The sequence below is a fragment of the Salvelinus fontinalis genome, chromosome 13 (assembly GCF_029448725.1).
Source record: "Salvelinus fontinalis isolate EN_2023a chromosome 13, ASM2944872v1, whole genome shotgun sequence".
NCBI classification, from domain to species: Eukaryota; Metazoa; Chordata; class Actinopteri; order Salmoniformes; family Salmonidae; genus Salvelinus; species Salvelinus fontinalis.
The window spans coordinates 38423034-38439780 of NC_074677.1; the positions used below are offsets into that span (position 1 = coordinate 38423034).

The 16747-nt window shown below is 40.6% G+C and overlaps 1 protein-coding gene and 1 long non-coding RNA gene across 6 annotated transcripts; one reads left to right on the forward strand and one right to left on the reverse strand.

Annotated features, from left to right (window-relative positions):
* Positions 1 to 254: 254 nt before the first annotated feature.
* LOC129868629 (RPA-related protein RADX-like) lies at positions 255 to 11528 on the reverse strand. 4 transcript variants are annotated; one of them, XM_055942772.1, is made up of 17 exons: positions 11212 to 11528; positions 10608 to 10793; positions 9009 to 9105; positions 8781 to 8923; positions 8437 to 8629; positions 8176 to 8284; positions 7938 to 8038; positions 7712 to 7831; positions 7503 to 7598; positions 6454 to 6621; positions 4710 to 4852; positions 4375 to 4523; positions 4041 to 4088; positions 3802 to 3929; positions 3293 to 3574; positions 1411 to 1593; positions 255 to 551 (listed from the first exon to the last, which is right to left on the reverse strand). In XM_055942772.1, the coding sequence occupies exons 1-17, from the start codon at positions 11218 to 11220 to the stop codon at positions 415 to 417; spliced, it is 2292 nt and encodes a 763-aa protein (XP_055798747.1). In that variant the 5' UTR covers positions 11221 to 11528; the 3' UTR covers positions 255 to 414. The 4 variants fall into 4 exon arrangements, with proteins under 4 accessions (XP_055798747.1, XP_055798746.1, XP_055798745.1 ...); XM_055942771.1 differs by lacking the exon at positions 11212 to 11528 and having other exon boundaries at positions 10608 to 10844; XM_055942770.1 differs by lacking the exons at positions 10608 to 10793; positions 11212 to 11528 and having other exon boundaries at positions 4375 to 4520; positions 9009 to 10124.
* On the forward strand, positions 11136 to 16039 carry LOC129868632 (uncharacterized). Of its 2 annotated transcripts, XR_008761788.1 has the most exons (4): positions 11136 to 11223; positions 11468 to 11737; positions 11853 to 11994; positions 14805 to 16039. It is a non-coding gene; the product is annotated as an uncharacterized LOC129868632 (long non-coding RNA). The 2 variants fall into 2 exon arrangements; XR_008761787.1 differs by having other exon boundaries at positions 11468 to 11994.
* The last annotated feature ends 708 nt before the right edge of the window (positions 16040 to 16747 follow it).

Consider the following 16747-nt stretch of genomic DNA (forward strand, 5'->3'; position numbering starts at 1 on the left):
CAGCCTAATGTGAAACCAGTTTAGTAACCACACTATAGCTCAAATGTTTAAACTATATCCTGTTTCAGGATGTTTAACAGAACTCAACTATTTTACCGTCTGCATAGTTCCAGAGCCCATGTTACCGTCTGCATAGTACTTTTTTCCAGAGCCCATGTAGCTTGTCTTTACGCTATGGCATAAATAAACATTAAGCATGTGAATGTGGAAGACGATTTGACAAATATATAAGTAAAAAAAGTTTACGAATCCTCTTTAAAATGTGATTATTTTATTTGTTGTAGAAATTGTGTTTTTTTCGAAACCCCCAGTTTAAAAAAAATCTACAAAAATATTTCCGGCTAATCATGTTAACAAAGAACACATTCTTTTCAGATTTGTCAGACAAAAACAACACATACTGTGGTCCAATATCTATACCAAAGCAATGTCAGTCATTCTATACACCTTGGAGATGATAACCTCCACTTTCTCTCCTCCCAGATGACAGAGGTCAAGGATACACACAAGATGGGTGTCTTTCAGCTCCTCAGCAGTTGCTAAAATCTCCTCTGAAAGATAAAAAGAAAAACCAGCATATACAAATTAACTTCAGAATATTTAAAATTGTTGGAAACATTATGTATGCAAACCTCCCAAAAACAGTGTCTACATTCTACACTGAGTATACAAACCATTAACTCCTTAACTGACCAGGTGAAAGTTATTGATGTCACTTGTTAAATCCACTTCAAATCAGTGTAGATGAAGGGGAGGAAACAAGTTAAAAGTATTTAAGCCTTGACAATTGAGACATGGATTGTGTATGTGTGCCATTCAGAGGGTGAATGGGCAAGACAAAATATTTAAGTGCTTTTGAACGGGGTATGGTAGTAGCCGTCAAGAACTGCTGTTTGGTTTTTCATGCTCAACAGTTTTTTGTGTGTATCAAGAAGGGTCCACCACCCAAAGGACATCCAGCCAACTTGACACGACTGTGGGAACCATTGGAGTCAACATGGACCAGCAACTCAATACTAGGAAGAAGTTCCTAATGTTTGAGTATACTCAGTGTATGTAATTAATAAATGCCTAATATTATACGTTGACAATCTACCATATCAATTGTTTGATTTGACCTTGTACTGTACCATGTAATCAATACTCAGTCTAGCCTAAAATGGACAGCGCATTTGATTTGCCATAACTGCTTTCTTAAGTGGACTCAAGTTTTAGAGTTGAAAGCCCCATTTGGAGGTCAACATTAGGAAATTTGATATTGTAAATATGCATGTGAGCAGGTCAAGAACCACAAATAGCACTCCTTAAATAGCCTGGAGTTTTACCTTAGCTAAAAGCACTGCCCCATGACTTGCTCTCAGGGGTGTGTTTAACCTTCACCCTCCCCTACCACTCTACCCGGTGTGTTACCTGGTTCAGGGAGAGCAACCTCACTCTGGCTCAGGGGGTCTGCGAGAGGGCAGATGAAGCCTGCAGACAGGCAGGACAGAAGTGTGTTGTCATGGGGGTCTTGAGTTAGACCTAAGGACCTGGGGTCCCCAGATGACATCACAGGAACAAAGGCAGCATCGATGGCCATCTGCTGGTTTATACCTGCCAGAGAGAGAGACATGTTAGTGTGTGTGTACATTTTACAGTAAAACAATGCAATTCGTTTTTTTGTGTGTACTTGTTAGCCCTTTTTGTGACGGTCGAGAGCTGTGCGGCCCCCGAAACACGACCCTGCCAAGCCGCATTGCTTCTTGACACACTGCTCGCTTAACCCGGAAGCCAGCCACACCAATGTGTCAGAGGAAACACCGTATAACTGGCGACAGAAGTCAGCTTGCAGGCACCCAGCCCGTCACAAGGAGTCGCTAGAGGGGACAAGGAAATCCCAGCCAGCCAAACCCTGCCCTAACCTAGACGACGCTGGGCCAATTGTGCGCCGCCTCATGGGTCTCCCGGTCACGGCCGGCTGTTGCACAGCCTGGGATCGAACCCGATGCAGTGTCTTAAACCGCTGCGCCACACGGAAGGCCCTGAAATTAAACAAGTAATTTTTAAAAAAACACTAAGGATGTATACTTTTATTTTATTTTAAAATCAGGGGTGACAGTAGATTACATTTATTCCCGGTATAGGACCTCGCATGTGCACATATTTTTGATGAGTCTAATAGTAAAGACATGTCACCTGTATTACCTTTTAACAGTGGTGGAAAAGTACCCAATTGTCATACTTGAGTCATTTTCTATTAAGGTAAAAGTCACCCAGTGAAATACTACTTGAGTAAAAGGTCTACAAGTATTTAGTTTTAAGTATACTTAAGTATCAAAAGTAAATGTATTGGATAAAATATACTTAAGTATCAAAAGTACAAAATCATTTCAAATTCCTTATTAAGTAAACCAGATGGAGCCATATTGCTTTTTAAATTTACAGATAACCAGGGTCACAGCTCAACACTTAGACATAAATTACAAATGAAGCATGTGTGTTTAGTGAGTCCGCCAGATCAAAGGCAGTAGGGATGTTGTCTTTTAGCGTATGACTTGGACCCTTTTCATGTTACATATTTAATGGTTAGGATGAGTACTTTTGGGTGTCAGGGAAAATGCATGGAGTAAAAAGTTAATTGTTTTAGTTAGGAATAAAGTAAAAGTTGTACAAAATGAATAGTAAAGTACAGATACCCCAAAAAACAACTTAAGTATTTTACACCACTGCCTTTTAATGGGCCATGAACACAACCAGGCATGATGTTTTTATCTGATTGTCAAACAAATCACATCCGTTGGTCCACTAAAATAATTCCAGCATCTAAAACTGTACTGTGCACCCGACATTTGATGAATGGAAAGAGATATCTATTAAAACACTCCAAAAATGATGATATTCGGCAATTGTCTTTGGAGAGACTTGCAGCCTGAATTGATTGTGTCCACTCACTGGTGTCCGCTTGCATCACAGTCCCGGCAAATCATCTCTGCCTAGCTAAAATGTTGCGTTTACCTCAAACCACACCGCATTTTGGAGCTATACCACCAGGTTTTAAGTCCATTCACTCATTTCTCATGCGGCTGACAGGCGCCAACAATAAATGATGGTACAATAGCCTAAAGTTTTCATATTTGATTTAATTATTGTGATAGGCTCATGTTTTACCAGTACGCCGTATCGGCACTTTATTTTGCCGGTACTCTGTATCGGACCGGCTTACCTTTACCCCTGAGAACAATAAAAATCACAGATTAACTGCAATCATATGAAAGAAATGACAAACAAATGATTTACATGAGCTCTACATTACCTAATATTGTGATTTTATAGTATCCTTTGCAGGTTACTGGTGAGAGGGTGTCTGTGGTTTGCTCTGGAGTCCACCTAGCAGCATGTAGGTTACTCTGCTGCAGCAGAAGGGTCTTGTCTTCAAATCTGAATCTCTGAGAAAGGCTCTCTGAGTACACACCACCAGGATGTAAATATTCTAACACTTCTTGTCTCTGCTTTGGCCACGAGCTGCTTTCCCACGATGTCCTATCACAGTGTGCAACTGCTCTCTCTCCAGTAGCGCCTTCACTCTGTGGAATATCTTAGAAACAAAATAATATAGGCCTATCAATGTCACTAGCCTTGTAACATCCCACATGAATGATGCAATGGCAAGTAGTTTCCATGGTTTCCAGACAAACAGCATAGTTAATATCTCTGGCTAGCCCCCACACTTCACTAGCCATGCTTAACCCATACAGAGAGGAATACAAGTTAGGCCACAAAGATAAGTGGTGAGATTATGTTAATATGGCAAAACACTCATACCTGGTGGACCTAGTTGTCCACTGGCTCTAGTTTGGTCAGTTCTTTTTTCTAGTGGACCAACTTCCTCTGTTTCAGAATCACTCTCCTCTTCACCTAGCTCCTCTTCTGTTAAGCCATGGCCAGCCTCTCTGTGAACAGACAAAGCGCTCACCATAACCTGAGCTACTCGGTGGGTCCCTGATGGGCATAGAGAAATTATTACAGTGACCTGGGATGGTTGAGGATAGTTAATTCATTACCTTTTCTCTTGCATCCTGGCACGAGTAATGTAGCATCGCTTCATCACTCTAAAAGACAACAAAAAATTCTAAAACATTCAAGTGAAAATATGCTAATCTAATTTCCAGTGCCATAGTAAAGGGGAGTTATAAGAACAATTTTGAATGTTTAATAGCCTACCCTTGTTTTAGGGTAGCCATGCTAAACAAGTGGACCGTGGTCCAGATTCGGATCCAGAACGAGGTCAACAGACCGCAGGCACCGATGAGATTATTATAATTTAACACACATCAAAAAATGTAAAAATATGCAGAATTGCTCAATTTCTCTCCGCTCCACTTGGAGATTACTCACCTCTTCTTGGCTTGTTTTCTTTTCCGTCTGCTGGGTGAGCTCTGCACACTAGAGGGCGCTGTTTCCCTGTTTATCAGCATCTGAGTCACTTCTACAGTCCTCTGATCACTGGGTGGGTCAGATACAGCCACAACAGACTGAACCATCTGCTGGAGAGAATCAGGCATTACATTATAAACTTGCCTGACCAATGACAATACCTATAAAGTTCTGTACAGGCAACTGGTGTTTTTTTATCTTGCAATTCATCCTGTTTATCTTTCTTGTAAAAAAACAACGCATCTACTAAGTGTGTTGAAATTACATGAAGTCTGTTATACATCTATGAAGCCTACCTGGTCTGACAGAGTCTCCTCTGGCAATGTCACATACTGCACAGCCATGATCTGTCCTTGGATTGCCAGCCGCTTGTGCTCACGATAATGCAGACCCTCCATCTCACTCTTCAAGTCATTTGCAGCAACTAGAGGAACTTGAGCTGAGATGGGAAATACAGTGCATTTGGAAAGTACCCCTTGACTTTTTCCACATTTTGTTGTTATAGCCTTATTCTAAAAATGATTAAATAAGAACATTTCCTCAATCTACGCACAATACCCCATAATAAAAAGCAAAAACAAGTTTTAGCAAATGTATTACAAATAAAAAACAGAAACACCTTATTTACATAAGTATTGAGACTCGAAATTGAGTGCAGGTGCATCGTTTCCATTGATCGTCCTTGATGTTTCTACAACTTGGAGTCCACCTCTGGTAAACTCAATTGATTAGACATGGTTTGGAAAGGTACACACCTGTCTATATAAAAGGTCCCACAGTTGACAGTACATGTCAGGGCAAAAACCAAGCCATGAGGTCGAAGGAATTGTCCGTATAGCTTCGAGACAGGATTATGTTGAGGCACAGATCTGGGGAATGGTATCAACATAAATTCTCAGCATTGAAGGTCTCCAACAACACAGTGGCCTCCATCATTATTAAATGGAAGAAGTTTGGAACCACCAAGACTCTTCCTAGGAGCTGGCCGCCCAGCCAAACTGAGCAATCGGGGGAGAAGGGCCTTGGTCAGGGAGGTAACAAAGAACCCGATGGTCACTAACAGAGCTCCAGAGTTCCTCTGGAGATGGGAGAACATTCCAGAAGGACAACCATCTCTACAGCACTCCACCAATCAGGCCTTTATGGTAGACTGGCCAGACAGAAGACACTCCTCAGGAAAAATGCACATGACAGCCCTCTTGGAGTTTGCCAAAAAGCACCTAAAGGACTCTGACCATTAGAAACAAGATTCTCTGTTATGATGAAACCAACTCTTTGGCCTGAATGCCAAGCTTCACATCTGGAGGAAACCTGGCACCATCCTTACGGTGAAGCATGGTGGTGGCAGCATGCTGTGGGGATGTTTTTCAGCAGTAGGGAATTGGAGACTCGTCAGGATCGAGGGAAAGATGAACAGAGCAAAGAATAGAGAGATCCTTGATGAAAACCTGCACCAGATCACTCAGGACCTCAGACTGGAGCGAAAGTTCACCTTCCAACAGGACAACGACCCTAAGCACACAGCCAAGACAACGCAGGAGTGGCTTCGGGAAAATGTCCTTGAGTGGCCCAGCCAGAGCCCGGACTTGAACCCGATCAAACATCTCTGGAGACCTGAAAATAGCTGTACAGCAACACTCCCCATCCAACCTGACAGAACTTGAGAGGATCTGCAGAGAAGAATGGGAGAAACTCCCCAAAACAGACATGCCAAGCTTGTAGCGTCATACCCAAGAAGACTCGAGGCTGTAATCGTTGCCAAAGGTGCTTCAACAAAGTACTGAGTAAAGGGTCTGTATACTTATGTAAATATATTTCAGATTTTTAATACATTGCAAAAAAATCTATTTTAGAATAAGTCTAACGTAACAAAATGTTGAAAGGTCATGAGGCTGAATAGTTTGCAAATGCACTATAATTATGAAAACAATTTAAAATGGTGATGTCTGCTGTAGTTAAACAAGCATACAAACAAAACAGTGGTGCATATTACAGACAGATGTAGATCTTTCCTACTTGAAAAAGGTTCACCTCTTTTACCTGAGCCATCTGCCACAGACTGTGTGAAGATAAGAGGGGCGTGAGGGAAGCAGTAATGGCCACCAACAGCAGTCTTCTTCAGCATGACACTGTCCTTCAGAGTCTTGGTCCATTGGATGAAGCTCTTCACCCTGGGGTCTGACACGTAGGGCTGGCCCTTGTGATACCCTGAGGGAAAACTACATCTGATCAAGTATAACAACTACATACTATATCTTAACTAAGTTGCAGTGCGTTTCTCCATATATTCCTTTTTAAATAGAGGAGTTTTACTGTTGATCTTTTCTGTTTCACAATGTTTTGCATTTGTTTGATAAGCAGTTGTGGGAAAAGTACCCAATTTTCATACTTGAGTAAAAGACACCCCGTAAAAGAAAATGACTCAACTAAGTCACCCAGTAAAATGCTACTTCAGTAAAAATCTAAAAGTATTTGGTTTTAAATATACTTAAATATCAAAAGTATAAATCATTTAAAATGTCTTATTAAGCAAACCAGACAATATATATGTATATTTTTTTACATTTACGGATAGCCAAGGTCACAGTTCAACACTCAGACATAATTTACAAACTAAGCATTTGTGTTTAGTGAGTCTGCCAGATCAGAGGCATTAGGGATGACCAGGGATGTACTCTTGATAAGTGTGTGAATTAGACAATTTTCCTGTCCTGCTAAGCATTCAAAAAGTTACAAGTACATTTGGGTGTCAGGGAAAATGTAAGGAGCAAAAAGTACATTATTTTCTTTAAGAATGTAGTAGAGTAAAAGTTTATAAAAGAGTAAAGAGTACAGATACCCCAAAAAACAACTTAAGTACTTTACACCACTGTATATAAGGGACAATTCTTGTGTGTTTATTATATATTGTATTACCTTGTCTGCTATTTTATTAGTATGTTTTACTTTTATTAATCTACATGTATTCTGTACTGTTGAGGAAGACAAGTAAGCATTTCACTGTACTGTCGTCACATCCACTGTATTTTGTGCATGTGACAAACTTTGATTTGATCTTTTGTTTCTTTGCAAATGACAGCAGCATTTACCTGTAGTGAATATCTGTGTCTCACAGCTGCTGGTGAGGTAAGGCAGTGAGTCTTGCTCTTGACACTTCCTCATCTGAGTGCAGACCAAGTATGTCACTGCATTGGGAAGAGGGGAGGGTGCAGAGCAGGGAGAAAATAAGTACATTTAGGAGAATTGTGTTGCAGTTTATCTATGGAATTGTTGGTATTATACTAACTGTCATATTTACTTGGGTATAGCCCATTGAATATTTCTGGTTGTGAAGAAGCAAAAATCTCCAAAATGAAAGGAATATTGGATGTTCCATCCACTGCATGGACCCAGCGGTAAGTCCAGTATTTTTCTGGGCCTGCAAAAAAATGAATAAATGATGGGCATTTGTGTTACACTTTCACATGGAATTACCTAATAGTGAGAAATAAGTGAGTAGTTCAAGTGTAATGAGCAACTCTTACCTGTGTTCCCCTTACTCTTTATTCTCTCCACCCGACTCACAAAAGTTACCAAGCCAATGACATCACATGCAGAATTGCTGGCCAAGCTGTCCAGTTCTGATCTAGAAGAAAAACATTTTATAAGTAGTTCAGGCAGATTATAAAGACTGCTTAGTAATGTTGGAAATGTTACCCAGGGAAAGGCCTTTGTTTTTACATAAAATCTAATTTCAACTCCATAATGTGGTTGTGAACTTACCTAATGGCGAACTGGTAGGAAACCTCAGGCAAGCCCCATTGAGGTGGCACACTCTTGGCTGGAACCACAGTAAGGACTGCAGTGGGATTCCGTGGATTCAGACAAATTTCTGCAAGGCAAGCAAAGTCAAAATTCATACTAAAATGAACATTTTGCAAAGAATCAGACAGAATGTTCTCTCAAAATGACTACTCAGGTGTGATGCCTGGCAACATACTGGTAATGTTGATTTACTAAGTTGTGAATGACTTGGTTCAGTACCTACTGAGTGAAAACTCTTCATTCTGTGGTTGTCTATGTGAGGTCGTGACCTGTTCTGATAGCTCTGCTTGAGGGTGTAGTTTTGGAGATAGAGCACAGTTCCAACATTCAGTCTCTGGTACCATTCTGGGCACAGCTCATTCCACAGGACAAGTGACATGGTGCCACTCTGGTCTGCAACCTCAAAGTAGGCCTGGAGAATAGAGAATTAAACATACAATCCTGATGAGACACTTCATACAGAATCCTGACAACATTCGAAGAGACATGAATTATAGTGTCAGGGCTCAGTAGAGAAGGTCAATGGTATGGTACAGATACTTGATTATATGTTTCTGCCTCACCTGGTACGGGTAATAAATCTTGAGTCCAGGTTTTCCATAATACCGAAGTCTGGATTTATGAATCACCCTCACTATCAGGGGGAGAGGTCGAAACATGCATCCGAGTAATGACTCTAGATCACACAGGAGGGTCATCTTTGACACTGTTGAAAACAAAATATCTTATCACGATTTCTGTTGGAGATTGTGGTTTCTCACAAAAGTCAGCAACTTAAATTCACATCTTACCATCCAGCACCACATCTGATGGGGGGACATCTGGAACCCATAGTCTGCCTTCAGGGTCCTCGTTATTCCAAAGAGACAGGTAATGCTTGCGGCCCACCTGCAGGGGTGAATCACTTTGCAATGCCACAATGTTCCCAAAGCCATCCTTTGAAATCATGGGGAGGGAATCCAAGTCCTTAATCTTGCGCAACACATTAGACTCCTTTGAACCATGTTCAATCTTCTCGATGCAAACACAACCCTGACCCAATCTTCTCTCATTGTAAACAAATGAGCACTGGGTGATGTTGATATCAATTCCACTACGAATAATGTTTTTGTGGATCAGATGATTTAAACTACAGTCAAGAATGCACTTGGCCTGCCAGACTCCATCAGTCACTATCATGTCATAGCTGTAGTTGTCAAGAGGTTGTTGTTTTACAACATTTTGTTGTTCTGTCAAATATCTCTGAAGTTCAATGACAGCTACAGCATCAGTTTTATCAATTTTAAGTGTACGTGTTTTTGCAGTAAAGAACTGTTCCAAAGTAGAATGTAAGAAAGAATTCTGATTATTGTCAGTCAATGGATCGGAACAAGCCGCTATGGTCTGAACTTCTTCGGGCATCATTAATGCGCAACAGGCCATGCACTGGGGGAAATGGGTTTGTTTACAACTACCTACCTACCTCAAATGTATGCCTTGGCTAACGATGTAGTTAGCTAGCTAACTTTAACTCTGTAAACAAAGATTGTTAACAGCCGTTTGCTAACTAGCTGACAACGCAAACAAGCGTTAACCATCAACCTAGTGCTAGCTGTATCGGTCTTGCCACATCCAATAATATAGCTAGCTTTCTCTTGCAAAAAAACGCTAGTAACTAACTTTAGATATTTAGCTAGCTAACTAACGCGTTAGCATGCTAAATACGTTACTGATAAACAAGAATGAACAGTTTTCGTTTTATGACTAGCTAGCTAGTTTTGTACTTACAAAAGACGATAAAATCACGATAAATTGTTTGGAAACATTGTAGCTAGCTAGTTACAGCATCTTAGAGAGTTCCGCTTTTGCTTCGGCGGCAGTGGATTTGAATTTTGGAAGCGGTTATTCTACACATCAACGCGGTGCTGGCATGCCCCACTGACGCACACAGTGCTTTGCATATCACTTATGTTATGAAGGAGAAAATAATCTTCAATTGCACATTAACCCATTCATGTCCATAACGTAAATGTATAATTTACACTTGTTCTCTGAGTTTACTGATGGAAAAGGGTTTGTCTACAATGTGAGTTTTTTTATATTGTACAATATTGAACAAAAATAAACTCAAAATGTAACAATTTCACAGATTTTACTGAGTTACAGTTCATGTGAGGAAATCAGTCAATTTAAGTAAATTAGTTTGGCCCTAATCTATAGATTTCACATGATTGGGAATATATGCATCTGCTGGTCACAGATACCTTAAAAAAAACGTAGGGACGTGGATCAGAAAACCAGTCAGTATCTGGTGTGATCACCACCAATTGCCTCAGGCAGCGCAATACATCTCATTTGCATAGAGTTGATCTGGCTGTTGATTGTGGCCTGTGGAACGTTGTTACACTCACCGTCAATGGCTGTGCGAAGTTGCTGGATATTGGCAGAAATTGGAACACATGTCGATACAGAGCATCCCAAATGTGCTCAATGGGTGACATGTCTGGTGAGTATGCAGGCCATGAACGAACTGGGACATTTTCAGCTTCCAGGAATTGGGCACAGATCCTTGCGACATGAAGCCGTGCATTGCCATGCTGAAACATGAGGTGATGGCGGTGGATGAATGGCATGACAATAGGCCTCATGAGTTTGTTTACATGGTGCTTTCAAATTTACATCAATAAAAATCCATTGTGTTTGTAATATTCATATGTGTAAACATACTGAATTGTAATTGGATGCATTTTACCGCCATATCATACTGTGCTATGATTGGTTAAGACCACCCAAATGGTTAGGTGATGGTCAGTTTGATCCTGGTTGGCGATATGTGAACACGCCAGTTACAGCTAGCTAATAAAGAGCTACGTTAAGACATATCCTGTAGTACTGCATTTTATTATTTTGTACAAAGCGTGTAAAACAAGACATGGTGTCTGAGTAAAAGGTCTTACAAGATGGATTTTTCTGGAGTTCCTTCACCTGGAATGGACTAGGAGTCTACAAACTTACCCGATGCATGGCGTAAGTTCAAACAGCATGTGGAGCTCGTGTTCACGGGTCCTCTGAAAGAAAGAGGTGTTAGAATTGGTGTTTATAGCACTATAACGCCAATGCTATATCACATGTGATATAATATTAGCAACTGTTAGCCTGGGCGCCTGGGTGTCTGTGTGTGTGTGTGTGCTGGAAGTAACAGTTAGCTCCAGATAAGTGTGCTGGGAAGCTGTGGTTAGCCTTGAGCGAGAACAGTGTGCTTTGTATGCAGGTGCAAATAGCTCAGACAATGTTGCAGAGCTGTCTGACCTCAGCCTCTGGGGTGAGGGGCGTAATCTACACAGCAACAGCGCCGGGACACCAAAAAGCGCCAAGAGGCTGGGACTAGCCTGAGCGCCGGCGATAGGCTGAGCAAAGTTTAAACCACGCTCAGCCTCTGCTGTGACAGGCCAACAAGTAAACAGCTGTTCGTATACGTCTGTCACCGTATAAGAACAGCTGTTTACCAACATCCTGCCAGTTCTCTGTTCTATCCTGCGAGGTGATACAGAGAACTCGTATATACGAAAATTGCATTTACCATTTATTGCTTGAGTTTAATAAAAATACTTAAAGTATATTCGGTGACTCTGAATCACATTTTGTCCTGATACCAGATTGAATTGACGCAAATCCCTTATATGGTGACCCCGACGTGATCTGGTGAAGGACCTCGCTGGACATTGGAGTGCCAGCCAATTGACCATTGCTGTCGTCAGATGGGTGTGTCTCACAACTCCAGACCGGTCAACTAAAAAGGTAAGCAGAAACCTATTGTGGAAATACTAAAGTTCTGCACATTGGCATTATCCAAATTTAGTGTTGTGAGACACCTGTTTGATGTAAGTAACCAAATTTTATTAGTTTATATTGGTAAAAAATCATAAGGAAGACATAGTGGTGAATGCAATTTTGACTGGCCAGGTATTCTATGATATAATGAATAAATGTGATGTACTGGGTGAGATGCCAGTGTGAATGAATAAGGGTGAGATGCCCAAATGGGCTATATGTCCAAACTATGAGTGAGGGTGGGGATTAATGCAACAGTGAATGAAGTGTATTAAGGTGAGATGCCAAGTTTGTATGAAGTAAGCTGAGACCTTACTGGCGTGAATGAAGATTTGTGAGACTCAAATCGTATGTATGAAATACACTTGATATTCAGTCGGTTGGCCCTGAATGTATACAATTTATACACTCCCTATTGTGTGTGACTGTGATTAATTTGAATACATATTTGATACAATTTCTTATATTAGGGATTGTTAATTAAATTTAGTAATAAGTACTATAGTTGAGTAGTTTTTAATTAAAGAGAGCAACAGTGTGAATGTATATCCATATGTAAACGCATATCCTGTTTTGAACTGTACTAATCTATTTGATAAAATTACTAAACCTGTATATTCAACATTTGACAATAATTGCCAAATCCGTATATTTAACCACAACGTTGAATTTAGCATTGGGTATTATACGGGAACGGGATACAATTTGTACTTTCCCCACCGGGTGTGGCCGTAATAAATTATACAGAGAATGGACAGAAGAGGGCAGTATTGCCGTGCCCAACGGGCTCCCAGTCGACGGGGAGAATGCTGGTGACATAACGAAAAAAATAAAACCAATTCGGAGTAGAGAGGATAAGGAGAATCCTCGCTGGGGGAAAGCTTGGACCTTTGAATTGTAATATTTTCTGGGAATTGTCTCGGTGCCGGAGTTTGCGAATACAGACAATTATAATAATATGCTTGTTGGCGGGGAAACTCAATCATTTCGATAGCGTTGGTGGTTCAGCGGTAAAGGTTTTGCCTTCAACGCGGGAGACTGGGGTTCGTATCTCAGCCTTGACATCGATAGACTAAAATTCATTCTGATTGTAATTCAAATATTTATAGGTTTTGCCTGGAAAGATATGGTTGTTAGTGTTTGTTCAAGATATGAACTGAACGTTTTAATAGTTTGTTTAGGTTGAATTGAGAGACTAATTCCTTCAAAATAATGGCGAGGCAATTTCTATGTAATACATTGTGTTTCCCAAATGATCTGCTGGAATAACCTATTGGGAATGGAGTCGTATTTTTAAAATGCTGTATCATAGAAGAGAAAGTTACCTAAACCTGATGAATTCTAAGGAATAACGGAGAGATACGATAAAGTTTTGTGTCATCAGGATGTTATATTTTTTATGAATCGACTGACATACGATATAAATTTAGCAAAGAACATGGTACGTTTAAATTTTGGGGTATAGAAAGTTGGGAAGTTCGGTTGGTTTTACTTTTTCGATAGAATTTAAAGCAGAACTCAATCTGAATAGGGGATATATCTTTGACAAGAGGCAGGTTGACTTGCTGCGTCATTACGTTGAATACACAATAACGTTCCTCAAATTATGACAGAGAAAATTGGTTTTGTCATTTAGAGGGAAAATGCGTGCATTATAGCTTTGAGTCACTTTTCAAAAGTGGCTAAAAGTTCCAAATACATTTTTAAAAAGTAGCTGAATATCGTCAGGATAGTCTGAAAAGATGCTGCAGCTAGCAACAGAATTGCTAGGCGTTTCATTGGGCTATATTTGGCTATAAGATAGGGGGGTAAGAATAGTTGAATCGTAAAAGGTTGTGGTTATTTCCCAGGTATTGCAAAACAAGACAGTGTTCGTTGTCCGTAGCTCATGCCTGCCCATACCATAACCCCACCGCCACCATGGGGCACTCTGATCACAACAGTAACATCAGCAAACTGCTCGCCCACACAATGCCATACACGTGGTCTGCGGTTGTGAGGCCAGTTGATGGTACTGCCACATTCTCTAAAACGACGTTGGAGGCGATTTATGGTAGAGAAATTAATATTAAATTATCTGGCAACAGCCCTGGTGGACATTCCTGCAGTCAGCATGCCAATTATCACGTTCCTTAAAAACCACACCCACTCCACTGCATAGCAGGTTAGTGATGGCTTTGCAATGCTTTCAGGTAGCCACTGTTTCCTTCCAAACCACTCATTGTTGAATTTGCGACTTCCAACTTGTTGTGTCATGTTTATGTCCAATGGTTGATGAGCACCGATACGTTTTATCTCTAATTTCTCTTCATTTTTTTCTCTTCATATGACAAGGATTAAAAAGCATTTGCCAGTAGATAGCTTGCTAGCTAAGATTTTGAAAGTATTGTAACGACCCTGTCTTTATAAGCGCGGAAATCGTCTCTGCCGCTTGAGCATGCTTTTGGGGCACAGTCGATAGCGCGCCGGACCTCGGGCTAGAAGGTCGAGGGTTCGAGACCTGCTCCCTGCCGTTTCATTACAGTATGATGTTGACATGATCAGTCCAATCAAAGCTACTGTAGATATAATGTGATTTGACAATTTTATCTGTGGCCAATTACCCTGAGCCAAATTTGATGGGCACTTCTAATGTATGGGCACTCTATGGCATACATCTGTCACTGATTGGCTCAGTGACAGAACACTGAGCCAATCACGATGCAACTAGAAAACATTACCCAATCACAGCGCAACTAGAGAACATTACCAACCCCTACACTCTGTATTTTCCACAGACTGCCCCACCACCACAGACTGCCCCTCCACCATAGAAAGCACTGAGCTAGGCTGAAACACCTGCATTTTGGAGCTGCCTTACTCAAGAAAGCAAAAAAGAGACCAAGTTTGTATGCAGCTTTATTAACTGAATGATTTTATTTCTTGTTTTACATTGTTTGCAAACTGATATGTGACAGGTATTAATGTCAAAATAACATGGAAAAACATGCATACCTGTTTTTAGCTAAAAAGGTGGGGATCAATGACGGTTTGCCACTGCCCACAGGTCAGCTGTTTGTTCACCCACCGGCAATTGCTAATAACCCATCCGACTGACTGTATGTGATAAAGTGAAAATCTGAGGCCAGCACCCAACCCTAGCCGTAAATACAGAAAACGCACTACAGTCAAACAAGGCAGTACGCTTTTTTTGATACAGGGTGCAGGATTTTTTTTGCTGCCTGGTTTAGATATGTTTCTGCTTATAATTTTCATTTTTGTAGGCTATTTGTTAGTCAACTTGTCTATAATTAGATACATGTAGCTTTTCTTTTGGCATTATATGGGGCCCTAGAAGATAAATAAACCCTTGCTCAGCAGAATAATGTATCCTAATAGATCGATAGAACGAATGCTTCAATCTAGTTGACATCAAGTTTTCGCTGTCATCTTTCGCAAAGCAAAGATGTTTTGGGACTGGGAAGAAAATACAATAACAAACAAAGTCTATATTTTCTGTACAAAATGTTCAAATTACATAAATTTTACTGGTTGTAAGGAAGACCTCCCGGGTGGCGCAGTGGTCTAGGGCACTGCATTGCAGTGCTAGCTGCACCACCAGAGTCGCTGGGTTCGCGCCCAGGCTCTGTGGCAGCCGGCCGCAACCGGGAGGCCCGTGGGGCGACGCACAATTGGCATAGCGTCGTCCGGGTTAGGGAGGGTTTGGCCGGTAGGGATATCCTTGTCTCAGTATGTAAAAATGTAATAAAATGTATGCACTCTACTGTAAGTCGCTCTGGATAAGAGCGTCTGCTAAATGACTAAAATGTAAATGTAAAATGAAAAGAAAGCTGTGAAAACGAGCCAACTTGTTTCTGATAAAATATGCATTGAAGCCGAACTGAAATCTTATGTGGTTGAAATACTATCTATTAGCTGTTATGATGAAGACAGTACCTTTACAGATGGTATCTAACTGAGCATTGCATTCTCTTCTCTCAAGATGCATAAATAAATAAATCCCATCTCTCCACTCCTGTTCCCAAGTCCAAATTTCTCCGTAATTTGTTGTATCATTTTACTTCAAGAAATGCTTCATTCTCCAGGAGTTATTATTTAGGCTATGTGAGAGGTTATAGACCTACAGTCAGTGTCCAGATTTCAGTTTCCATTTAACCCATCTAAACAGTAGGCTACAGTTCCATTGACATGCCATAGGCCTATTTGAAGTCCCGTGACTGTCGAATTTGTATAGTGCCTCACAATCATGACACATAACATAGCCGGCGCTGCTCTCATCCTCTTTTACCACTTAAAATATTTTCCAAACTTTACTTTTTTGGCCCTCCCTTCTCTTTTTCATCTCTCGTTTCGCAGCTGTTTTATTGAATTAAACTTCGACAATATTCTTTTTGCCTTTGTGGATTGACGTTACATTTTTCTGCCCATTCCCAAAAGCATTATTTGGCGATTGACGCATACAGTTAAGCCCTAAAGTTTAGGTTTATGCACTAATACCAGATAGATAAAAATCATGAAAGAAAAACCTCAATATACTGTAGCCTGTATAAATTGCACAATAATTATAAATGTATGGATATTTTAAAATATTGTTTCTCTTTATTCAACTCGTCGGGACTGCAGGTTATGAGTCAACCCGCGCATCACTAACCCGCGCACATTCGTCCACTCACAAAATAATTCCAGCATCCAAACCCCAACTGTGCACCCGCAATTTCAT